The following is a 27,268-nucleotide window of genomic DNA, read 5'->3' as shown; positions in this document are numbered from 1 at the left end:
TAGACGTGGTGCTGGGAGTGTCTTGGTTGAGCACTTTGGGGAAAGTGGTGATGGATTGGAAGGATCTATCAATGCAGTTTATGCACGAGGGAAGAATGGTAAACTTACAAGCTCAGGGCCGTATACAGGAAAAGCAGAGCTGCTTACACTCTTTTTTAGAGGATAAGCATAGAAGGGGAGGTGAAGGTTGGTGGTGGACTCAACAGGAAGAGAGGGATATTGCTCAAGCAGCTGGACAGATGGAATTGACCAAATTACTAAGTCAATTTTCTGAAGTATTTCAGGAAAAAATTACTCTACCCCCAGAAAGAAGTCAGGTGCATCAGATTAAGTTAATTCCTGAGCATGGACCGGTCAATGTAAGGCCCTACAGATATCCTCATCACCAGAAAAAAGAAATTGAAAAGCAGGTGACGGAGTTGCTAGCTGCAGGAGTTATTAGGACCAGCATGAGCGCGTTTTCGAGCCCGGTTATCTTAGTCAAAAAGAAGGATGGGTCCTGGAGGATGTGTGTGGACTATAGAGCCTTAAACAAAGCCACTGTTCCAGATAAGTATCCTATTCCAATTGTGGACGAGTTATTGGATGAATTGTATGGAGCAACTATTTTTTCTAAAATAGATTTAAAGGCTGGATATCATCAGATTCGTGTTCATAAGGATGATATTCATAAAACTGCTTTTAGGACTCATAATGGACACTATGAGTACATTGTAATGCCTTTTGGGTTGATGAACGCACCAGCAACATTTCAGGCTACAATGAATGACATTTTCAGACCCTATCTTAGAAATTTTGTACTGGTGTTTTTTGATGACATCCTGGTATATAGCAAATCTGAAACTGAACACTTGGAGCATTTGAAATTAGTGTTGTCAGTTCTGGAATCTCATTGCTTTGTGGCCAATGAAGCTAAATGCAAGTTTGGTTGTAAACAGGTGGACTACCTTGGCCATGTCATTTCTGGAGATGGGGTAGCAGTAGACCCAGACAAAATTAAATGTGTATTAGAATGGCCTGAGCCTAAAAATGTGAAAGGAGTGCGTGGTTTTTTAGGGCTCACTGGGTATTACAGAAAATTCATTAAGGATTATGGCAAAATTGCCAAACCTTTAACTGAATTAACTAAGAAGAACAATTTTGTGTGGGGAAAAGAAGCTTTAGTTGCTTTCAAGTTACTTAAACAGATTATGACTACACCTCCAGTGCTGGGATTGCCAGATTTTTCTGTGCCGTTCGAAGTGGAGTGTGATGCTGCAGGAAGGGGCATTGGTGCAGTTCTGATGCAAAAGAGACAACCAATAGCTTTCTTCAGCAAAGCTTTATCTGATGGGAATTTGACAAAGTCTGTGTATGAAAAGGAGCTTATGGCCTTGGTGCTTGCAATCCAACATTGGAGGCACTATCTTTTGGGCAAACCTTTTGTGGTTTATACAAATCATAAGAGCTTGAAACATTTCCTGCAACAAAGAGTAACTTCACCTGATCAACAATGTTGGTTGGCTAAGCTTCTAGGTTATCAATTTAAGTAAAATATAAGCCTGGATTAGAGAATAAGGCTGCTGATGCTTTGTCAAGATGCCATGGTGATATGGAGCTGGCTGTGATGTTATCATATCCCACATGGTTGGATGGAGAGCAATTGCTGCAAGAGGTTAGGCAGGACCCTGTATTGAAGAAAACAGTGGAAGAACTCAAAAGGAATCCTGGAGCTAAGACAGGATTCACTGTGCGGCAGGATGTCTTATTTTATCAGGGTCGTCTGGTGTTATCCTCTGACTCTCCTTCAATTCCCGTGTTGCTAAAGGAATTTCATGAAACGCCTATGGGGGGACATTCAGGGTTCCTAAGAACTTATAGAAGATTGGCAGCTAATCTGTATTGGACAGGTATGCAAAAGAGAGTTAGAGATTTTGTGAGGGCATGTGATACTTGCCAGAGACAAAAATATGCAGCAACAGCACCTGGAGGCTTGCTTCAACCTTTGCCTATTCCTAATGCCATTTGGGAGGATCTTTCTTTGGATTTTATCACTGGCTTACCCAAATCTAAGGGGTTTGAGGCTGTGCTAGTAGTAGTGGACAGACTTTCCAAATATAGCCATTTTCTGCTGTTGAAACATCCTTATACTGCCAAGTCTGTAGCAGAATTGTTTGTTAGGGAGATTGTCAGGCTTCATGGTGTTCCTCTATCTATCATTAGTGATAGAGACCCCCTCTTTATGAGTCATTTCTGGTTGGAGCTTTTCAGACTGCAGGGCACTAAACTGAAGATGAGTTCGGCCTACCACCCTGAGACAGATGGCCAGACTGAAGTTACTAACAGATGCTTGGAAAGTTATTTGCGTTGTTTTGCTTTTGAACAACCAAAGACATGGTCACACTGGATTCCATGGGCTGAGTTCTGGTATAATTCCACCTTTCATGTATCTATTGGTAAGACTCCTTTTGAGGTAGTCTATGGGAGGCAGCCACCAAACATCATCCGTTTCTTGAGTAATGAGACCAAAGTTGCTGCTGTAGCTATGGAGCTGTGTGAAAGAGACGAGGCTTTGAATCAGTTGAAGGCTCATTTGCTGAGAGCACAACAACAAATGAAAAAATATGCAGATAAGAAGAGAAGGGAAGTTCAGTTTGCAGTAGGGGAATGGGTTTTTCTTAAGTTAAGGCCTCATAGGCAGCAATCTGTAGCAAAGAGAATCAATCCTAAACTGGCTGCAAGGTTTTATGGGCCGTTTCAGATCATTGAGAGGTTGGGTGAGGTTGCTTACAAGCTTCAATTACCTCCACAGTCTAGGATACATCCAGTTTTTCATGTCTCCTTGTTGAAAAAGGCTATTGGTGATTATTCTGTGCAAGGGGATCTACCCACAGAGCTAGAGGTTACTGATATGGATGAATTTTATCCTGAGAAGGTCATTGGTTCACGCACTATCACTCAAGGAGGAGTATCTGTGCCTCAAAGTCTTGTTCAGTGGAAGCACAAGTCCAGTGATGATGTGACTTGGGAAGATGATGCGTTCATTAGAGGACAGTTTCCAGATTTTAACCTTGAGGACAAGGTTGTTGCTAAGGAGGATGGAATTGATAGAAACCTTAGTAAGGAAGTGGGCCTTGATGAGAATGTTAATAGGCCCAAGGTTTGGAGAGTGTATACGAGGAAGAATGGAAAAGGGAAAAAGAATGATGAGGTGGCAGAGGATACATCAAAATAGTATATAAGTAGTAGTATTGAGCAGTAGTGGGCAAGAAAGAATTCTGTTATTTGGTAGGGTCACTGAATCAGTGATTTGGGATCTGGTAGTACACTATCAGATTATTATCTTTTATTCCTTCAGCTGTTGAGATTGTAATTGTCCTACCATAATACAATTCCACTATTTCATCCATTTCTTCCCACTGTTTTTATCTGTTATTTACTGTTTTATTCATCTTTCTCATACTTAATTCCACCACTTCCAGGGACCAAAATGATTATTTACTCCAAAAACAGTGTGTGTGAGTAAGTACACAGGAGGATATTATAATGAACAACTACAAATAAGAGTATTTACTCATTTAACCTGAACATGCTCATCAAATAAATTCAAATATGAGCAAAGACCATGCATTGATGAGTTACAGATTGACCAGTAACCAAATAAAATAATTGCACAACAATATAGAACAAAAGAAATCCATGCAATCAACACCATGTCAGATTTCTTACATGTATAGAAAAACACTTGCACTAGACTCAATCAAATATATGCCCAAAGTGTCTTGAATATCACAATCAAACTGCTAATTGTTCAAGGAATAGAATTTAATTGTCTCAACTCTCAATCTGCTAGAATTATAAATAAGGCATGCAAATTTAGCTCATGACAAGAATTTTCTGTCCACCTTCACTAATCCAAACAGAATATCAGTTGAGAGTGTTCTTTCATGAGCCTCATCCACCATCACAACACTGCAACATTTGCAAACATAAAATAAGAGAACAATCATAATGCCTCCAACCAAACCCCAAATATGAATCCAATATAAGCCCACCTATAACTTGCCAAATCCGGCTCACCAAGAAATTCCCTCAGTAACATTCCATCAGTCATGTATTTCAGAATAGTCTTCTCTGATGTACAATCTTCAAAACGGATGGAGTAACCAACCTGCAATTAAAAAGTTTGAATTACACATTTGAAAGACTAAGACATGTGAAAGAGAGATACGTATGTAATCAAATTACATATTAAAGAGAAGTTAAAATTTACCACTTATGTACATAAACATATCCATTTTCTAAGAAATAGGAAATCTTAATAGCAAATAAAAGTTATAATAATAATCAACAAAGAATCTGTGTTAATATATTTAATAATGGAGGCAGCCTACCTCATGTCCTAATTTAACACCCATTTCTTGAGAAACTCGAGCAGCAACACTCATAGCCGCAACACGTCGTGGCTGAGTACATGCAATCTGCACAAAAATATAACCACCTTATGCTTGCTTGTTTCCTTCAGAGAGCATAATAAACTTACAAGATGTGAAAAGCTTCAAGCATTCACAGTTGAACGACCCAATCAAAATTAATTCTTAAACCACGGCCACTGTTCTTGAAATGTTTTTTAGGAAATACAGTAACATACATGGAAAAACAAACAAATAGCTACTTGTTCCACATTTTCTAAATAATAGTCGACAAGACATACAGCACAGGAATAGAGAAAAATGAAACATCGACAAAGTAGCACTGCCTCGTCAATATTTGCATGTTGTAAAATAAAAGTCAATATAATGGGGTCATTAAGTAAGGTTTTCAGATGAAATTCATCTATTGTAATCACATAAAAAGAAATCAAATCGTACCATTCCACGCTTTGTGTAGCCAGCTTCATGAAGATATTGGGGGATCTGTGTTGTCTTTCCGGAACCAGTTTCTCCAACAATTACAAGTACCTATATAAAGAGATTATTCAAAGTTAATTTGAATGAATATACAACTGTATGCAAGAAAATACTAATAAAAAGGTAATGAAATCAAATGAATACAAATATAGAACAGTTCACTGACTACAGAGAAGAAATTCATTCATTGTCAACACCAAAATATAAAAAAAAATAGAATAAAAAAATATGGGAAAAGGAAAGAAAGGAATAGAGGGGTAAGAGGAGGGGACCATGCCTGGTGATTATGAACAGCTTCGAGCAATTCATCCCGATAAGGGAACATAGGTAACTTTTTCCTCTCCTCCTATAAAAAAAAGACAACAGAGAAAGTGAATAACTCTGGTCGCCTTTTATAAATTAATCTTGCCAGAAGATTGAGATTTTTATTTCTTAACCCTCAAGTTTTAAATGGATGACTAATAGTCAACCTCAAAGCTTAGTTTCTTTCTCAAAGAATTAAAATATCAATAATATGATTAATATAATTATTCCATTAACCAATATAATAACAGCCTCAAGTTATCTTTTCCAGTTGCTATCTAATACTCTGAATAATAACTTCCTACCCTTTTCGCTTGTATTTTTTGTAGCCTCAATCATTAGTTAAGACTAGAAGAATATGGTTGAGTGGCACTGAATTTAAGAATGGCCAAACCTTTGTTTTCATCTAGACTACTTAGTAAAGGGGACTGCCCACTTTAATTTACCAATAAAATAACAATATGATAGAAATTGAATCAAAACACCCTGTTATGATGACTCCACCATAAGTTTGTAATTAGCTAAAACATTTTTCGAGAGATGAGAGAGAAACAGAGAGTGGGTGAGAGAGAGAAACAAAGTGTGGGTGAGAGAGGGATCCCGACGTACCTACACCGAGAATAGGTATGGCCAACAATCAGCAGTGACACTGGCAGCACAACGACGGGAAAGAGGAAGGACAAATTGGAGGGATGCACCAGACGTTTGCTCCTTCTATTTCACAAGATTTCCAGAGGAGATGGGTGAGAAGGATCTGTGGTTTGAATTTAAGAAATGGGGGGACGTTAGAGAGGTCTTCATTGCGAAGAAAAAAAACAGAAGTGGTCGGAAGTATGGCTTTGTTAGATTCAAAGGAGTGGTTGACATGGGGATGCTTGAACGTCAGCTGGACAACATGATCATTGGTTTGAAACTGCATGCCAATTGCCCAAAGCATGGAAGGGAGTGAATGATAAATGGCGAATCTATCATAAACATGAAGCACAAGGTGGGGTTAGTCATGGACAAGATAGCAGAGGATGAGCAGCGACAGGGCAAAAAGGAAACAGAACACACGTTCAGGAACAAAGGACTACTGAAACAACACCCACAACGAATGCAACCACCAGTCTCGTATGCGACAGTGGTGGCGAAAGGAAACAACAACACGAAGAAGAGATGGTTTCCAAGGCACGCGATTCTAACGAGATCAATCTCTCATTTGACACTGCAGCTGAATATACCCATAGAGGAAACTAAATGGTACAGTAATGCATGGGTTGGAAGATTAAGGAACCTGGTGCTATTCGATAAAATGGAAGATGAAATCATGTGGGTTGGAGGAGAAGACATCATGCCAAAATACCTAGGTGATGATATGGTATTACTGACGGGACTCACTGATACAAGAGCTGAAGAAATGTGCAAGGAGGGAGCTGTGAATGGAATGACCTTATTCTACTCTGGAGAAATGGAACTCGAGCATGCGGACCGAATATAGGCTGGTGCGGATTTAGTGTTGGGGAATCCCATTACACGCATGGGACAAGGAGAACATCAAGAAGATTGTGTGGGTGGTAGGGGAAGGAGTGGAGGTGGATGACGAGGTTGACGAACTTTAGCGACAGATAGGGCTTGGGTGTTAATTAAAACACCACAACACCCTACCATTCATCACGTTGTAACAGTTTAGATTAATGAGGAGGAGTATACGGTTCATATGGCAGAGGAGACATGCCACAGTCCAGACACCAATAAATGGCGTATGAGGAGCATGATGGGGTCATCAGAGGAAATTAGCTCTGATGAGAGCGAAACGGGGCTGCCATTATCGGCAACCTATGAGTCATCGGAAAGCAAGTTTCCGATGAATATCAACAATGAAAATGGAGGAAAACTGGGAGGAGCTGCTCGTGATAAGCAATTGTCCGACGGACAATGCCCCACGCTTGGATCCAAGGGTAATACCCTATGGGTGCTGACACAACGACCACAACAACCCAGGCATAGGGACGAAAGCTGTGGACAGAGCGAGACAGCAGGGAACGCTGATAGTGGTATAAGCAAACCTATCCAACAACTACAGTCTGGAGGCAAGGATACGAAACAGACAGCAACCAGAGGTCACAAGGAAGAGACATGAGGGAATAAGGCAGAAAAGGGGAAAGAGGAATTGGCCTTGGAAGATAAAAATCAGAAAAGGGGACCACCCAGGTCAACAAATTTTGAATTAAAGTGGAGGGGCTCACAAGCTCTTGAGGAAGTTGAAAGCCTTTTATTGGGCCTTGCTACACACACCCATGATGGAACAAATGAAGGGGAAAAGGACAACCTGGAAGTTAAATCAAATGGGCCAGCTCACACTTGGCAAGTATATTCAAGAAATAAAGGCGTAAAACGCAAATGGGCCTCAACAAAACAGTTGATCTCAAAGCTGGACATTCAACACAAAAAAATACCAATGCCTCACATATCTGTGATATATCATCACCAGAGATGAAGGGTAGTGGGCTGAAGGAAGTGGCTGGATGGGAAGAACAGAACAGTGAACAGCATGTAACAGGGGAGGTAATAGCAGCTCCAAGTTCTTCAACCTGTGAACAGGTAAAGGAAGGTAGTACTGAACTGGGATATGGCAAAAACTATGGGAGTAACTTGCAGAAAAAGGGAGGAATCAATGGTGTCTAAGTTGATCAACCTGGAAGAAAGGGATACAGAGGTGGTTCAAAAGATGGGAAATAAGGAGGATGTACCATGAAGATCATATCCTACAATATAAGGGGATTGGGGAGGGGGGTGAAGTGGGCAGCAATAAGAAGGATGGTAAAGAGAGAAAGAATAGATATACTGTGCCTGCAAGAGACTAAGGAACAAGTAGATAAGGCTGCATGCTAAGCCTTGTGGGGTGATACGGATGTTAGCTGGGAACTGCAGCCAGCATGCTACAGTGCAGGTGGAATTTTATGCCTATGGAGTCAAAAAACTTTCAGATTGGAGAGGAAGCACATTGGTTGTAATTTCATTTGTAATTTCATTCAATGAATGATAGCCAACTTAGAGGTGGAAGATGTGCCTTGTGTGGGGGGAAAATTCACCTGGTATTAGAGCATGTGTTATATAACTGTATAAACAGTTTTGTAATTTTGTGTACTTGTAAGGGTTGTTAGCCTTTGCTAACAGCACTTCTCTAGCATTAGATATCTGATAACAGATTAGTTAGTTCAGTTAGTTTAGTTAGTTTGTTAGTTAATTCAATTAGTCTGCTAGTTAATTTAGTTAGCCTTTGCTGTTAGTTAGTTAGTTAGATTCTGTTACTGCTAGTGTAAAGGTTTAGAGGTCTATATATACCTCTCATTGTAACCAACTCAGATTAACTTTTCAGAATATCAGTCTTTTCTCTCAATTTTCTCATCTTCTCAAACACTTTCTCACCTTCTCACTCAGTTTTATCAAATATGGTATAAGAGCTTCTTGGCAATGGTGTTTGGGAATGACTGAGATACAGGATTTGAAGGTGCGGAAGCCATGGATACACAGATCTTGAATGATAACTACAAAGGATAGGCTCTCAATACCATCTTAGAATGAGTGTTTGGGCCTAAGTCAACTCTAAAAGCTAGCTCAAGGGGTGAGGTTGTCCCTCACTTATATACTCTATCTTGGCTTTATCTTTAGCCAATGTGGGACTTGGATTTTTCTCAATACACCCCCTCACGCCCAACACTTTTGGGCTTGATGCGTGGATAACATGGTGGGTGGCCCTTTGAATTAATCTTGGATATGTTCTAATACCATCTTAGATTCTTAGAATACCTGGTATAGACCAAATGGAACAGCAAAAGGCAGATTGGACAGATTTCTTGTATCGGATGAATGGGTAAGTAAATGGCAATGAAGCACTCAGTTCATACTAGAGAAAAATTTCTCAGATCATTGCCCAATCCTGTTGAGATTCTCAACTATGAAACCTTTCTGGGTTTTGGACTGTTGGTTCCAAGATAAAACATTCAGAAAAGTTGTCCAAGAGTGCTAGACAACCAACAATGTCAAGGTCTGGGGAGGCTTTGTATTAAGAGAAAAAATAAAAGGAGCCAAACTGAGGCTGAAAGCTAGGAACACGGAGCATTTTGGCAACATGCAGAAGAAGTTCAGAAGTATTGAGATGGAACTAAATAAGCTGGAAACTGAAGGTGATGAGAGACAATTGAATGATCAAGAGCTAAAGGTTTTAGATAGCAGTTGTAGGAGGAACTGTGCGTAGCAGCTCACTCTCATGAATCCCTATTAAGGCTGAATGCAAGGTCCCCCAGATGGATCAAGGAAGGGGACTGCAATTCGCGCTTCTTTCATCTGATAGTTAACTATACTCACAAGCACAACGTGTTTAAAGGGTTGTTTGTTGATGGGCAATGGATTGAAGAACCCAGTAGGGTGAAAGAGGAAATCAGATTGTTCTATAAGAAGAGATTTGAGGAGATTGAGGAGGAGAGACCCAGATTAGATGCGGTCTGATTTCAGGCCATTGGCCACCACAATGAGCTCTTGGAGCACTTTCATGAGAAAGAAGTCAAAGATGCAGTGTGGGAATGTGGAAGTGAGAAGAGTCCTGGACCTGATGGGCTTAATTTTAAGTTTATAAAGGAATTTTGGGGCATAATCAAATCTGATGTGCTTCGCTTTTTGGATGAATTTTATGTTAATGGAATTTTTCCTAAAGGAAGCAATGCCTCAATCCTTGCCCTGATTCCTAAGGTTCAAGACCCGCAAAATCTCAATGATTACAGACCTATTTCACTAATAGGTAACATGTACAAAATTGTGGCTAAGTTGTTAGCAAGAAGGTTGAAAGGGGTGTTGCCTAGCATTATTGATGAGCAACAAACTACTTTCGTAGAGGGTAGACATATGCTGCACAGTGTTCTCATTGTTAATGAAGTGGTTGAGGAAGCAAAAAGATTTAAAAAGCCCTGCCTGGTGTTCAAAGCCGATTATGAGAAGGCGTATAATTCAGTATCTTGGGAATTTATGCTATACATGTTGAAGAGGATGGGGTTCTATTCAAAGTGGATTGTGTGAATTGAGGGTTGTCTCAAATCTGCTTCTATCTCCATATTGGTTAATGGAAATTCCTTGGCTGAGTTCACTCCACAAATAGGGCTCAGACAAGGGGATTTAGCCCCACTTCTCTTTATATTGTTGATGAAGGATTAAATGGTCTGATGAGAGAAGCATTGGAGAAAAAGATGTTTGAAGGTTTCTTAATTGGAAGAGAGAAAGTGGAAATCAGTATTTTATAGTATGCTGATGATACAATTTTCTTCGGGGTAGCTTCAACAGAAGGATGTTGCGGTGGATGTGTGGTAAGACTCGACAGGATAAAATTAGAAACGAAGCTATTAGAGAGAGGGTTGGAGTAGCGCCTATTGTAGAGAAGATGGTGGAAAATAGACTTAGGTGGTTTGGGCATGTAGAGAGAAGACCGGTAGACTCTGTAGTGAGGAGAGTAGACCAGATGGAGAGAAGACAAACAATTCGAGGCAGAGGAAGACCCAAAAAGACTATAAGAGAGGTTATCAAAAAGGATCTCGAAATTAATGGTTTGGATAGAAGTATGGTACTTGATAGAACATTATGGCGGAAGTTGATCCATGTAGCCGACCCCACCTAGTGGGATAAGGCATTGTTGTTGTTGTTGTAGCTTCAACAGAAAATGTCAGAGCTATCAAGGTGCTATTGTGGAGTTTCAAGCTGGTATTAGGGTTAAAAATTAACTTTGCGAAAAGTAGCTTTGGGGCGATTGGGATGTCAGAACAATGGAAGAAGGATGTTACTAGTTACTTGAACGGCAAATTGTTGGCTGTGCCTTTTCCATACTTGGGTTTTCCAATTGGGGCAAACCCAAGATGTAGTGAGATTTGGGATCCTATTATCAAGAGGTGTGAGAGTAAGCTGTCAAAATGGTAACAAAAGTACTTATCCTTTGGGGGTAGGGTGACTCTCATAAAGTCAGTCCTAAATTCCATTCCTATTTATTTCTTTTCTTTTTTCAGGATTCCAACAAAAGTTCTGGACAGGTTGATGAGGTTGCAGAGGTGGTTTTTGTGGGGAGGAGAATCAAAGCAGAAGAAGATTGCATGGGTCAAGTGGGAATAAGTATGCCTTCCAAAGGAGAAAGGGGGCTTGAGAATTAAGGACATGAGGAAATTTAATTGTGCCTTTCTCGGAAAGTGGAGATGGAATTTATTTCATCGTAAGGGAGAGTTGTGGGCTAAAGTGTTGGATTCAAAATATTGGGGCTGGAGGAACCTGGATGAGGTAAGAAGATGCAGCAGTGAATCCCTATGGTGGCGGGATCTCAGCTTCATTTGTCAGTTTACTGAGAGGGAAGGTGGTTTCAAAGTGGGGTAAAGTGGATTGTCGAGAATGGAGCCAAGGAGAGATTTTGGGAGGATGTGTGAAATGTAGATGGTGTACTGCTGCAGGTGACGTATCCTAGACTCTACCTTATATTTGACTAGCAAGACCAATATATACAGCAGATGGGGATGATCTCAGATGCAGGATGGGAATGGAGATTGCAATGGAGGCGCTTAGTTTTCGATGCTGAAATAGATATGGTTGCCAAATTTATGGAAGATATAGAAGGCCTCACAGTTCATCCTTACACACATGACAAGTGGGTCTGGAGAAGAGATCCAAGCAAGAGTTATTCAGTGGGAAGTGTGTACAATTAGCTAGTTAGGGAAATGACAAATGAGAATCAGGAAAGAGTCTTTAATGATTTACGGGAACTCCAAATTCCAACTAAAGCCTCTTTCTTTGCTTGGAGACTAATTCAGGACTCATTGCCTACAAAGACCAATTTACGTCGGAGAAATGTGGAAATCAATCAGTATGTAACAGGTTTCATGGATACTGGAAGCAAAAAAGTCTTTTGTGAACACTACTATTTACTGTAGAGAGATGAGAGAGAGTGGTAGAGAGAGAAACGGTGAGTGGGTGAGAGTTAGGTACAGAGGGAGGGCCAAAGAGAGTGACAGAGTGTGGATGAGAGAGGATCCCTGACGTAACTACGCCGGAAACAATGACAGACAACAGCACCGCTATACTCGTGCAAATTGGAGGGATAAGAACGATATCTCATCCTTCTACTTCACGTGATTCCCAGAAAACACAATTGAGAAGGACCCGTGGCATCAATTCAAAAAATGGGGGGATGTGAGGGAGATTTTCATCTCTAAGCAGAGAAACAAAAGTGGCAGGAGGTATGGCTTCGCAAGGTTTAAGGGGGTCATTGATGTGCACAGACTAGAATGGCAGCTGGATAATATTGTTGTTGGTGGCCTGAAACTGTATGTCAACATTCGAAATATGGGAGAGAATTAGAGAGAAACATAGAACATGTAGCTGAAGGTAAAGCAAAGGGGTTCAATGCAAGACATGACAATGGTGTAGGTGGGCAACGACAACCACAGTATGCAACAATTCCAGCCTCGTACGTGACGGTGGTGGCGAGAAACACCAGCAACTCAGGACAAAGGTGGACCCAAGAGACTGCGACTCACAGACAAGAAGGATCACACTCATCGGTTCAGCTTGATATTTCAATGAGGATGAAATACAAAAGGCTGTAGGGGATTGTGGGAACGACAAATGTCCTGGCCCAGATGGATTGAACTTTAAGTTTATCAAGGAATTTCGGCAAGTCATCAAACCTGATGTTATCCGGTTTTTGGATGAATTCTCCATCAATGGAATTTTTCCTAAGGGCTGCAATGCATCTTTTATAGCCTTAATCCCGAAGGTGACTGATCCACAAAACCTCAATGAGTTCTGACCTATTTCGCTAATAGGGTGTATGTATAAGATTGTGGCTAAGTTACTAGCTAACAGATTGAAGAAGGTGCTGCCATCCATAATAGAAGAAAGGCAATCTGCTTTTATACAAGGTAGACATATGCTGCATAGTGTGCTTATAGCCAATGAGGTGGTTGACGAAGCTAAAAGGAGTCAAAAGCCATGCATGATGTTCAAAGTAGATTATGAAAAGGCTTATGATTCAGTCTCTTGGAATTTCTTGATATACATGTTGAGGAGGATGGGTTTCTGCTCCAAGTGGATCCAATGGATTGATGGGTGCCTAAGATCTGCCTCTATCTCAATATTGATCAATGGAAGCCCCTCAGATGAGTTCATCCCACAAAGAGGACTCAGACAGGGGGATCCACTAGCGCCTCTCTTGTTCAATATCGTTGCTGAAGCTTTAAATAGACTGGTGAGACAAGCAGTGGAGAAGAATTTATTCAGAGGGTTCCCAGTGGGCACAAACAGTGTCAAGATCAGCATTTTACAGAATGCTGATGACACAATATTTTTTGGTGAGGCATCAATGAGTAATGTTAAGGCAATTAAAGTCATTCTGAGGACCTTTGAGCTTGTATCAGGCCTCAATTAATTTCGCGAAAAGCTGCTTTGGGGCAATTGGAATGTCGGATCAGTGACAGAAGGATGCTGTAAATTACATGAATTGTAGCCTGTTGCACATACCATTCATCTACTTGGGTATACCAATTGGGGCAAACCCAAGGCGCTGTGAGTTGTGGGATCCTATCATCCACAAGTGTGAGAGAAAGCTAGCCAAATGGAAGCAAAGACACATCTCTTTTGGGGGGAGAGTGACCCTTATACAGTCAGTCCTAACTTCTATTCCTATCTATTTCTTTTCTTTTTTTAGGGTCCCTAACAGAGTCATAGACAAGCTGGTCAGTATTCAACGCCAATTCTTATGGGGGGGTGGAGTTGACCAAAAGAAAATTGCGTGGATTAAGTGGGATTCAGTATGCCTCCCAAAGGAAAAAGGGGGATTAGGCCTCAAAGACAGTAGAACTTTCAACATGGCATTGCTTGGCAGATGGAGATGAAACTTATTTTAGCACCAAGGGGAATTATGGGCCAAGGTAAAAAACTTCGTACCCCATTGCCCAGAGGCTCTTCGCTATGCGAAGGTATGGGGGAGGGATATTGTACGCAGCCTTACCCTTGCATATGCAAAGAGGCTGTTTCCGGATTCGAACCCATGACCAACAAGTCACCAAGGCACAACTTTACCGCTGCACCAGGGCTTGGAGTCAAAATATGGTGGTTGGAGGAGTATGGAGGCAGCAACAAGAGGCTGTAATGAATCGGCATGGTGGCAGGACCTAAAACAGGCTTTTCACCAATCGCAGCAAATAAATGCTTTCCAAAAGGGAATATCGTGGAAGGTAGGGTACGGAGATAGGATCAGATTTTGGGATGACAGTTGGATTGCTGATGAGATTCCATTAGTAGCAAAATACCACAGGCTGTATCTCATCTCCAACCAGCAAAATTAGCTTATCCAGCAAATGGGAACACACACGGACACAGGTTGGGAGTGGAATCTCTTATGGAGGAAACCATTGTTTGACAGTGAGATTGACATGGCTGCTAATTTCCTAAGTGACATTGATGGCAATCGAGTTCAGCCACATATAAGAGACGATTGGGTGTGGAAAGCAAACCCAACTGGACAATATTCAGCACAAAGACAAGTGTTTGAGGAGGTGTGGAAACTAAAGATCCCAAGCAAAACATCCTTCTTTGGTTGGAGATTAATCAGAGATCGACTACCAACAAAAACAAATTTGCGAAGAAGACATGTACAGATCAATGATGTGTTATGTCCGTTCTGCAGAAACAACGACGAAAATGCAGCCCATCAATTTTTCCAATGCAGTAAAATCCTCCCTCTATGGTGGGAATCTTTGTTCTGGGTAAACATTGTAGGGGCTTTCCCGCAAAACCCAAGGCAACACTTTCTTCAACATGTTCATGGACAGGATGCTAGAATTCTAAGTAGCAGATGGAAGTGTTGGTGGACGGCTCTCACATGAACTATTTGGCAGCACAGGAACAAGATAGTTTTCTCCAATGAAACTTTCAATGGAAACAGATTGATGGACGATGCAATTTTCTTACTGTGGACATGGCTCAGAAGTATGGAGAAAAATTTTGTAATCCATTTTAACCAATGAACGAGTAACCTTAGTGAAGGCTTTGTAATGAGGAGAGAGCAGTAGATATAGTTTTAGTAGCCTACATGCTAATATGTAATTAGCTTTTGGTTCTTATCTAGACTATTTAAGTCTGATTTGGAACCAATTGTCTATCTGTTTTACAATTTGTATTTCAGTACCTCTGGTACTCCCATATATATAATATATCTATCTTTGCTGGGGAAAAAAAATGACAGTATGTGTCCATTTTGCAGGAATTTTGAAGAGGATGCAGCACACTTATTCTTTTCATGTGATAAGGTCATGCCGCTATGATGGGAATCGGTGTCTTGGATAAATGTGGTGGGAGCTTTCCCGCAAACTCCGAGGCACCATTTCATTTCCTCCAACATTCCTCTTGCAGGCTGTCGGGTACCAGGATGCAGCATTGGCAGAGTTGGTGGATATCCCTAACTAGGAGCATTTGGCCCCATAGGAATAGGATTGTCTTCTCAAATGACAATTTCAATGCCAACAAACTCATGGAGGATGCTATATTTCTTTGCTGAACATGATTTAGAAACCTGGAAAAAGGATTCGACTTACCTTTCCATTACTGGTCCAGTAATATCAGGGATGGTTTTTGTAATGAGGCGACAAGTAGGCTATAGGTATTGGGTAGTTATATACCAAGTTTACAGTCAGATGTATGGTAGCCTAATTCTTGTTAATTAACTTGTATTAGGATACCATATTTCTGCATATCTTGGAGCTAATGTGTATTTTGTATAGTAACTCTTGTACTGCTGTTTATATCTAATATATTAGTATTTTTGCTCATAAAAAAAATGATGACTCCACCATGATATGCTGATATTAGTGTGATATCAGTACCTGTGGTGGATTTTACACTGGAAATCTGGAATGAATGGATTACAGTGAATTGAAATAGAAATTACATAACACGGGGTAACAAATACCTTCCACCCTCCCTCACTCTTCTCTATATTTTCCTTATCCCCTTTTGTCTCCCTTTTCCATTCTATATCCATACATGTCAAACTTTTCCTCCCAAATGCCTTTAATTATCCCACTGGCAATCTATTAAATTAACCACTTCCTTGATATCCCAATCCCCCTTCAGTGCCTCTCTGGCAATCTGTCACATTAATCATTCCCTCCCTGTGTGATAAAATCCTCCGCACTACTTCCTAATATAATCCTAGTTATAGATGGTTCCACTCTCCCACTTGAGTAACTAAAAATTGCTTCTTATTTGATTGAAAACTACTACACCGATCTATTCTCCATCTTTATTGTCCTTTTTAATTTTAAATATGAGGAATGTTAACAACACATAGTATCCAACACACCACTGTTTGATTAAATTCCTATAGGTTCCACTAAATGACAAAAGAAACTCATTAAATAGGGAGCATGACCCACATCATTAATGGATCCCACAAGAATTTCACCTTATAATACAGAGTGTTATGTAAAAGAGTTAGACATTGTACTGTTAGCATTTCTCTTAAAATTAAGCAAATGTTTTAAATATTTTAATTTCATTTATTATAACTTAATATTAAATATTTAAACAAGTAAAATATAGATGTAAATTTTTTTTATTGGGAAGTTAGTGCCTGTCAATCTGCTAGCACCTAATAAATCCATCAATAAAATAATGAAATGCTACCTGAAGTGCCTCGAAAGCTGACTTTGCTTTGGATTTTTCATGTGAATCTTCCATCTCTTCATAATCAAACTGCAAAGAGAGACTGACTCAAACAAAAGAATATCACCATTGAATACCATGAGTCAAGCTGTGTAATCCAGATACCTTATCTCCCTCCATTACTGATGCCTTGATAAAATCAATCTGGTCCTCAAACACATACCTAAAATAGTGAGCAAGTTTAAAATAAATTATTTGTATGCTCAAAGAAATATAGGTGATAAATAACATCCTATACTAAATCTAAACAATAAAAAGGTTAAATTACTCAATAGAACCCTAAATTATTTAGGAATTTTTAATTTAGGCCCTAAACATTTTTTTTACAATTGGGTTATTGATCTTGTATTTGTTTTCTAATTGGGTCCTCGTGATATAGTTCTATCTAACTAATGTTTGTTTTGTTCACAGATAATTAACTAGAGAGACCCAATTAGAAGGAAAAAAATTGTTTAGGGACCTAATTCAAAAATTTAAAATTGTTCAATAGGACCCTGAACTATTTGGGAATTGTTAATTAGGTCAGTAAACAATTTTTTTAATTGGGTCTTTGATCTTGTATTTGATTTTTAAATGGGCCCATGTGGTTAATTATCGGTTAAATTAGTTTTTTGGTCCTCTAATTTATTATTTAGGTTCAATTTTTCCTAGCATGGTCATGGTTAAAGACCAGAGATAAAAAGTTTAGTACTTCTTTCAATCACTGGTCTTCCAACCTTGAGGAATATTTTGGTTAATATGGGTTAGACATATCTAGACTATGTGGTGGGGTCAATGTTGGTCTTCCAACCTTGTGGAATATTTTGTATAATTATATATATGAAAGAGTACCAGAGGTACTGTAGGTACAGGTATAAGTTTAAAACATAGCTGGTACAGAAAATTATGTCCCAGCTATACCCCATACTTAAACACATGCATGCTGCACCTCTTGGAAGAGGTGTCAACCTTTACCCTCCCTTTCTAATTATACAAATACATCTGATAAATTGGAAGACCACTGGTTAAAATGTGTATCGAAGTCTTTTTCCATAACTTTGAGCCAGGACCAGAGTAGAAAGAGCGCATCGTCCATCATTGGAGGGTGGTATAATAGGTGTCTTGTACTTATGTATATGTCACCAGCAGCACCTCTGGTGCTGCTGTCTTTCTCATTAATAATATATATATATATATATATATATATATATATTTTCTGCCTTCCAAAAAAAAAATTTAGGTTCAATTTGGTTCTCTAATTTTTTTATCTAATTAGGTCTTCTAGTTTTTTTTTGTTCAATTTGATCCTCCAAGTTTTAAAACCGATTCATTTTTTTTGGGAAATTTTGCATTTTGAGGTGGTTTAAAACTACTTAGTGATGGTTTTGAACCGCCACAAGTGTGATTTCTTACAATTTAGATCGAAGGACCAAATTGAATCGATTTAGAAAATTAGAGGACAAATTGAACCCAAAAAAAAACTAAAGGACCAAACTGAATCTAAAAAATAAATTAGAGGACACAAAAACTAATTTAACCTTAATTATCCCACAGCAAAACAAATGGTAGTCAGACGGAACTACACCACAGGAAACCAATTAAAAAACAAATACAAGATCAACAATCCAATTGGAAAACAAAAAATGTTGAGGGATCTAATAAAAAAACTCCTGAATAGTTGAGGGACCTTCTGAGCAATTTAGCCTAATAAAAATATACAAACTTAAGACTTCAATGCCATCCAATTGCTAGACTTTCATCGCATAGAAGCAAGTAATACAAAATCAGATTACAGTATAATATTGAGCAACAGTTGTTTCGAGATGAACTAACTCACTGATAATCATCAGAGACTTGTTTTTTATTTTTTGAACCAAACTTCAGTGTTGCCTTTCCTGAAAGATATAATTCAGAACCCAGAAGTATAATAATACAGTTAAAGAATAAGCACTTCTTTCTTAAAAATGAGAGATTTTATACAAGTATAATAATACAGATATATTTACCAATTTGGTGTTCTTCCCAAGCCTCTTGTTCAGCAAATGGATTCATCTTATCCTCAGCATTTAGATCCCTATCAATAAAAAAATAAAAAAGAAGCCATAAGATGTTTAATTAAGCAACTAAAAAGTTCTTTTGAAAATTCATGCACAATCACAAGATAAAAGCTTGACGAAACACATGATAACTAGTTTTATAAGAATAGACTAATAGTGTATGTGATTCCACTTTCTTTTTTCTTTTTATTATATTTTTTCAACTGGAATGGAGATCATGTTGTTAGTGAAATACCTGTAACGCTGCATAGCCACAGAAAATCTCTTCTCCTGATTAACACCACCTTCCTGATCATAAGCTTCTGGCATTCTATACTGCAATTTCAGGAGAACATATGAGCGTTTGGCAAAGAAACATATAGATTTGTCAATTTTACTTATCATATGCCCAGATCCCAAAAGGATTAAATACTGTTGGATAAAATATCTTTACACCAATTTCCAGTAAAAATGAGTAGGATTGTGTTGTATTATAGAATATAGAAGCATACAGTTTAAGTCTTGGCAATAAATTAGTAATCACCAATAGAAAGTAAAGCAGAAATAAATGGTAAGCAGCTTAATTTAAATGAATAAAAAACTATATTTCAACAATAATCAACAGTTAATAAATAAACCAGCTGGGATCTCACACTCATGGAATACAAACTTATCGATTACCATACCTCATTCGCATTGTCAGCCTCCTCTGACCGCTTTTTCACAAGTTCATATATCTCTTTCTTGTACCTGGGGACAATAAACGAAACAGATAAAACTTTTCCTAGGTACACAGAAGCTATATCTTTGATATTTGTGATTGGAATCTACACAATGCACAATGGTAAAAGGGCTCTGGTTCCCATGTGCAAATACAGAATACACAAATATACTTCCAAAACATACAGATTGAACATGATAAAAAAAACAAAAAACTAAATCAACAGTTTGAAAATAGGCCAAAATTACTATAAAGGAAGGATTATGATGGAAGCCCAAAGTTGGGCATAGCATTTCCTTCACATGATTCAGTCACTACTATCTTTATTAGATAAATTAAAGTTAAAAAAATTAAAGGTCTCATATAGTAAAAAAAGACAAATTGAAGAAGGGGAACTCAAGAAAGCAGTAAACAGATAGATTACCTCAGTTCGCGATATTCTGCTTCTGAAAGCTTCACACCTTCAAATAGATATTGCTCATCTTCTATATCATCTCTGCAGTGACCATGCTAAATTATTAAAATTCAACAATAAAATAAAGGTCTTATAATATGTAGGTTCCTAAACTATTTAGATATTTTTAATGAAGTCTCCATTCTTAAAAAAAATTGTAATTGGGTCCTCGATCTTGTAAAATTTTAGTAATTGGGTCCCTAGGATTTTTAAAACCACCACAAATTGTAATCTGGCAGATTAAAGCCACCTTTTTAATTTAGGGACCTACTTAAAAATTTCCAAATAGTACAGGAACCTACTAAATAATTTAACCTAAAATAAAGAACTAGCATGTATAATAGCATACCAAACAGCATAGTAATAGGATCAAACTATAATTTGTTTCACTGACAGAAAATCAGATCTAACAAAGAACCTAAGAAAACAAACTAATTGTACCTCAGTTCTTCTAATTTCTTTTCCTCCCTTTTCTTCAAGTATTCTTGCCTTGAAACCTTTCTGCAATGACATGGTAGGACAGTAAGTGGCACTGCATATTGTGCTCAACTTTAAGCCATTACCAAAGCAATTAATAGCAATTTGTCCTTAAACAAGACAAGGGAAAAGACAAACAACGATAACTAAGCCTTATCTCATTAAGTGTGATTGGCTACTTGGCAAACAACACCATTGGCAATATCAAAAACCAAAATTTCAATAGCCAATTTAGACTAAAGTCATTTTCCATTGTTTCTCCTGAAACTTTATTCAGTCTTCCCCAATCCATTTTACTCAAAATATCTTCCATTCAATAATACAAGATAGCTCTTCAATCCTTTATGCATATTTACCACACAAAATGCCCTTAAAGAAACCATGTGTTGAGCGCCAAAGAGCAACCAAGAAATCAAACCAATCTCAAACAAAGAAAGTTTAGAGATAAGGGCAACTTGCTATAACACTTCATTTACTCCAGTCAACACATTTGAATTTAATATTTGGTCTCTTGATTTTTCTGGGATGTTTTCAAGCAAACCATTCTTCCAAATCCTAAACATTCATTGATAGAGCTAATTAATAAACCCCTTTGGAAATCAAAAGCTCTGTTTAGTTTAAGGACAAGTCTTTGAACTTGGCTGAGACATTTAGAGAAGGGTTTTGCATCTCACTATAATCAGTGGTCTTCAAATCTTAGAGAAGGATTTCGTTGTAGTTGGGGATAGGAGTCTAGGCCACATATTTGTATTAGTCTCATTATGTGGTTTACTTTCTGGATATGATCAACCAATTGCTTGATTTGAACTACAGCAGAATTGTAATCTGAAACTTGTACCTTTAGTACCTCTGGTACTCAATTAATTCATATAGATTATTTTGGCTGATAAAAAAAAAACAAGCTCATAGGCCACATAACATTTTTATATTTCCCCCCTTATATGTGTGCTATGAGAGGTGTTTGTAAGGAATTTTTTCCCCTTATGTCAACAGACAAGACCTTATTAGGTCTAAAACTTTGCACCTACCATTAGAAAATAGAATAAAACATATTGTATACTACCACTATTCAGCCAAATTATACGAACTCACTTTCAATATCTTAACTCATCAGAACAGCATAGCAAGCAAACGATCAGTTATCCTCATAACATGTTGGCACCTATCAAGCCCAATACTCCAAAAATGCAAAATTATTGGTCTGACGCATATCCAACACTGATATGAGTCTGATATGTCACGATATGTATCCAACATGTATCCATTATTTTTTTATTTAAAAAAAAAACTTAACAAACACAGCTAAGATACTGCTAAGACATGGCTCAGGATATACAGCTTCATATTTACTGTAATTTTTAATTGTTACATTTATTGTTAAAAAGAACTTTTTTGTGATATTATTACTTGGGCAGGGAAATTGTATATTTTGTGACTCGTTCATAGTAGAAAAAAAATATTCTAATATGGGTGAGGGAAACATATGTAACTATGCTTACTTATTATGATCACAAGCATTTGTTTTGTAAAATTGTGATCATCTATTGACTATTAATATGTTTGTGTTAATGAATAATTAGTAATGTGAATGTTTATTTTGTTAACATACTTTGGCCGTGTAATATCTTGATATTTTAAAAGTTTTCCGTATCTCCATATCCCTATCATATCGACCCCGTATTGTCCCATGTTCCAGGCTTCCTAGGTTGGCACAAAAACAGTTCAATTTCATCAAATCAGGAAGTTACACACTGCTTGAAAGGGGTTCTGGTTCAAGCAACAAAGCTAAGGTGTATATGAAATTTTCAAAATGGCAGCCTGCCCATGAGGCCACCAAAAAAAAAAAAAGCAATAATACTCACACTACGATAGTTTACCATCACTAACATTGGTCATCTGTCCATCAGTGTATTTTCCACAACTTAATTTTTTTATTTTCAAAAAATCTTGACTAGTGTGATAAAAAAGCATTTTTGTGTAGTCATGAATGTGCCTAATAAAGTAATAATTATAAACACAATATCATAAGATTCCCACTTAAGGGGCCATCACCTTGAACAAACAAATATACACTACAACCACATATACAAGCATTTGAAGTAAAGATATAAAGTTTGGAGGAAACTCTACATCCTTCACATATCAAAAGGAAACATGTACTGTAAATGACATTCAAGAATATATAATAATTAAATAGAAAAAAACAACTAATAAATATAACTATTTTTTACAATAACATATAAAGTTTAAAATAATAATAGATATCATCTGATAGTACATATCAATAAAATAAATTAAAAATAATTAAAAATTGCTAGACGTATTATATATGATCTAAACTTTAGCAGTTAAGTGTTAAGTTGTTCATACATTTCGTAATATTATTTATTTTATTAAAAGTACTTCTGCTAGATTTTCAGTTTACTGCTTTCTTTGCCTCAGTGACTAACCAGGTTCTTAAAACATCAGTCAACATGCTTATAAGTTGTCCACCACCTAAATATTCCCAAAAAAAAACTCTTTATTCTGAACCTTATACTACCCCACATATGGCAAATCTTGAAGGTACTTCTCATGTAAAAGAACATTCCCCCACCCCCCGCACACACAAAAATGTAATAACAAACCTCAAAGATTGAATATCATCCTGCTCTGCAGCTTTAGATCTTCGAATTGCCTCTTCTGTTGGAAGACAGGTTAACCAAGATAGGAATATAAGGCATATAAACATGCATGAAATTACATGGATCTATATATATATATATATATATATATATAAGTTTAACAAACCACTGACATACCTTCCTCCTTTCGTGTTAATTTTTGTTCAGTCAACTGACAATCAAGAAACAATTAAAACAATTAGAAGGAAGCAACAGAAAATATAAAACATTAAAAAGATATATATTACAAATGTATGGATGGAACTAGGTAAATGTGCTTCTAATATAAACATCATTATATTCTTCAATGATATTAAAGAATCTAGCAAGCTTTAAAAGGACAACTGGACAACAAGTTCATAATGTTATGAGCAATAAGTATGATCCACATGCATTTAAGGCTGATAATAGCAAAGTCCAGAAAATCTTCTGTGCCAAGATACAGTTAGTATCTAAGTCATCCCCAAGCCAAGATAACTGGCATAAATTCCACTAACAATTTTTCACAGGGTTGGGCAACATAACACTAATTACGGTAATACAACCACATGAGATAGGCAAGCAAGGTTAGTAGTTTGATTTACCCTATCTAGCCACTAAGTGTCTATTTATTTTGCATTAGAGTGACTACTTTCTTAATGAATAATCAATTTGGAGTTCTTGATGAATGCTGGGTGTGTCTATATACTTCTAGCCTAGAGCAGAAACTTGGTGGCAGAGTACAATTTTTTTGTTCTACCATGCATATGGTTGGAGTAGAATGCAGACATCTTCAAAGGTGTTTCTATGCCCTTGCATATGCTATGGGGCAGGTTTAGGCTCTTTCTTTGGTGCTACAGCTATGGTCAGTTAAGGGGGACTAAACAATCTTATATGTGAATAGAATGGACAAATTTGTTGCTAGTTTAAAACTGAAAGTTTGAATATCCTTGTTTCTTGAGGGCCCTTTGGTCATCAAGGAGCCCCTAATTGCATTTTTCCTAGTTTCTCTCATAAAAAACAAGTAATACTATTATAAAACAATAATAATAATATACACCAGAGGTTAATAATAATATGAAAATCTTAATTTTTATATAAAAATATTACGCATTGTTAACCATCTACCTCACAATTTCCCTCATTCTTTCCAATAAACTTTCTTCTTTTATCCATAAGAAAGCATTCATGCAGCTACTACTTAACACCCTAACTTAAGCAGTGGCATTAACCAACAACAACAATAATAGTACTAATAATCATTAAAGAAAAATGACCAAGTACACCTAACCAAATTAATTTGAACATTGACAAGTACCTTCCGTGTCCCTGCTGCATCTCTTTCTCGCATATGCTGCTCTAATTCCTCCTTCTCTCTTTGATCTTTCAATCTTTCTTCTTCGGACTGTTTGCAAATAAGCAAGCAATCATATCAAGACAAGAAACGGATAATAATAATAATAATAATAATAATAATAATAATAATAATAATAAATGCTTTTACAAAACTGATGTAATAAAACATCATATACACAAAGGGAAGTTTTCTTAACAAATTCCGCTTTCACATTATCAACAAAAAATAGACTGCACAAAATCTAGTTTTCTTTTGAAAACATAAATCATATTTAAGTCAGGCAAATAATAGCTCATTACCACCATGGCACATATGAATCTAAATATCTGAAAGAGACCTAATTACCCAATAAACAAAGCCAGAAACTCAATGATTAATAGAGTTGAATATGTTTATTAAAGATTACTGAAATACACCTTAGGAAAAACAACAATCTAGCTGGCAGTGCAATAACATACATAAATCAAACAAGTGGATATGGCAGAAATTTCATTATCAGTTACAGACTATGTCATGTATAAGCACATTTATTTATACATTTAAAGGGGAAAAATACCTCAGAATCACTATCTTCATCAGGGGAAGTTCTTCTCTTAACTTGTCTCTCCTTTTCCTTTCTCAAAATTACCTGCAGGATTGCATTTGGTGAAAACAAGTCACATGCTGTTAGAAGAACCATTGACTAGAAGCTTACCATGAGCAAGAAATATGTAAATGAATCTAATAGGTTATGAGCACATTGCCTCATCATCTTGATCATCTTGAACTTCAGTTTTCTTCCTGAAACGTTTTTTATGCTTGTCAGAGCTTCTAGATGATGCAGTAGTTACTGAAGATTTATCTACATAGTCATCGTCACTATCGTCATCAGCCTTCAAAATTGAGTAAGTCTTCTGCTTCCTCGCCAACATTGCAGCTTCTCTCTCTTGTTTCTGATATTGCTGATATAGAATGCAAGAGTATCAATAGACAGCAGATATTAGATATTTCTACAGGAAAGGATTTGCTAGACGAAAGCTACAAAGATGGCAGTATATTATCACTGCACGTTAGATAAAATAGAAAAACTCACATTTATACCAGATGATCTACGAGGAACTCTTGAGTAAATTTCTTCCGCAAATGCATGAGTGTCCATTGACGAGATCCCAAACTCCACTAGTTTGCCCACCAAATCAGCTGGAGAAGTAGCTTGCTTGGCTGCAAAACCAAAAAAGAGATTACCAAAATACGGCACATGAATCCCAGACATGATTTCCAAATTGACTATAGAAGAATTTTTAAAGCGAGAAAACAATATTAAATGAATTACATAGTCCAATCATGTACTGGACAACTGTGGGCTGAGAATATCCCAGTAGAGACATCAACTTATCTGATACCCATGTCTTTAGATTGTCGTCACTCCCCATTGTCACTGCATAAAGTAATATAAAATACAATACATTAGCCTAATTTCAGAGTACATGGTTAGGAAACATGACAAGAGTGGCTCTGAAGATGATGCTAACTAAAAATTTAAAATTCTTGTAAGCCCAGATAGAACTTGATCCATAGTTGCAAACACAAGTAATATATAATCTTCGCATCTAATGTTAACAAATGTCACTGGAAGATGTAACACTTATTCTGGTGGGAGTTGCAAATTCAATGAGAAAAAAAAAATTATGTATCTTCCTTGCTTAGATGCTACATATTGGAGAATTGATACTTTGATGAGCTGAGAGTTTATTTATCATCCTAAAAATAAAGATTCTCGTGTGTCAATGAACAATGCTCTGGCAATTAAAATGTATATGGTGTGGTGTTTTTTTCACTGGCACCTCACTCCCTTTTGAAATTAGGTTAACCTTAGTAGAACAAAATGGATCAAATGTTAATGCAACAACCCAAGCTTCTGTTCCTAGTCCTTGGAAATTCATTTCACATGTTTATGCCACTTTTCATGAGTTTTTTGGTTTTACCATTGTTTCAAGTGCAAAGAGTACTGAATAAGAGAGGTTACAATAAAATGAGATGAGTAAATACACCGGTGGCCCAGTAACGTAGAAATTCTTCGGAAAGAGAATGTTGAAGTCAAGAGGAAAAAAAAAAGTGAATACTCAAATCACCTAATATTCCCTATTAGAAGAGTTTGGCCTCTTAGAAGCAATAGAATAGACAGGAAAGAAGGTAAGATAAGTAGAGACTGCATCAAAAAGAATAACTCAAAGAAGCCATCAAAGGAGATGAAAATTTACCTGAGATTGCCAACAGAGAGAGAAGGAGAGGCGCGAGAGAGAGGGCTCTAGAGAGAGAAACGCGAGAGAGAGGGCTCTAGAGAGAGAAACGCGAGAGAGAGGGCCCTAGAGAGAGAAACGCGCGTGAGAGGTCGGAGGCAGGAAAGACGAAGGGCAAACAAAAACGAGAGAGAAAGCGTTTGGATTGTCAGCAACAAATAATTCTCTATAGTTCTCTGCTTCAGTAATCACGACCGTCGATTATATCTAACGGTTGATATGAGGCATATAAATATTTAACCTGCTTGCAGGGACAAATGGAGGAGTTTCACCGTTTTTTTTCCAGATTTTTGGATATGGATAGTTTTTAAACTATTTTTGAAAAGGAAACTGAAGTGGTATTTTATGATAGTTTAATTTTTTTATTTATGATTTTAAATTTATTAGTTTTCTTTATTTTA

The 27,268-nt window shown here is 37.4% G+C and overlaps 1 protein-coding gene across 2 annotated transcripts in view; it reads right to left on the bottom strand.

Annotated features, from left to right (window-relative positions):
• LOC100809559 (pre-mRNA-splicing factor ATP-dependent RNA helicase DEAH1) overlaps positions 1-27,012 on the bottom strand; it is a 39,978-nt gene extending 12,966 nt beyond the window's left edge. The window contains exons 1-21 of one of the 2 annotated variants that reach the window (XM_041016619.1): positions 26,829-27,012; positions 25,901-26,005; positions 25,661-25,788; positions 25,332-25,529; positions 25,145-25,216; positions 24,550-24,636; positions 23,391-23,424; positions 23,217-23,271; positions 20,554-20,613; positions 20,083-20,154; positions 19,624-19,687; positions 19,194-19,273; positions 18,908-18,975; positions 18,739-18,796; positions 17,028-17,085; positions 16,884-16,952; positions 5,167-5,235; positions 4,851-4,940; positions 4,374-4,460; positions 4,035-4,150; positions 3,885-3,951 (exon numbers count right to left, since the gene is read on the bottom strand). In XM_041016619.1, the coding sequence (XP_040872553.1) occupies positions 3,885-3,951; positions 4,035-4,150; positions 4,374-4,460; positions 4,851-4,940; positions 5,167-5,235; positions 16,884-16,952; positions 17,028-17,085; positions 18,739-18,796; positions 18,908-18,975; positions 19,194-19,273; positions 19,624-19,687; positions 20,083-20,154; positions 20,554-20,613; positions 23,217-23,271; positions 23,391-23,424; positions 24,550-24,636; positions 25,145-25,216; positions 25,332-25,529; positions 25,661-25,788; positions 25,901-26,000 (1,632 nt within the window). In that variant the 5' untranslated portion in view covers positions 26,001-26,005; positions 26,829-27,012. The remainder of the gene's footprint in view (positions 1-3,884; positions 3,952-4,034; positions 4,151-4,373; positions 4,461-4,850; positions 4,941-5,166; positions 5,236-16,883; positions 16,953-17,027; positions 17,086-18,738; positions 18,797-18,907; positions 18,976-19,193; positions 19,274-19,623; positions 19,688-20,082; positions 20,155-20,553; positions 20,614-23,216; positions 23,272-23,390; positions 23,425-24,549; positions 24,637-25,144; positions 25,217-25,331; positions 25,530-25,660; positions 25,789-25,900; positions 26,006-26,828) is intronic. The other variant, XM_006581940.4, reaches the window with a different exon arrangement.
• Positions 27,013-27,268: the final 256 nt, after the last annotated feature.

This window comes from Glycine max, chromosome 6, assembly GCF_000004515.6.
Source record: "Glycine max cultivar Williams 82 chromosome 6, Glycine_max_v4.0, whole genome shotgun sequence".
Classification (NCBI taxonomy): domain Eukaryota; kingdom Viridiplantae; phylum Streptophyta; class Magnoliopsida; order Fabales; family Fabaceae; genus Glycine; species Glycine max.
This window is presented reverse-complemented; position numbering and strand designations above follow the sequence as displayed.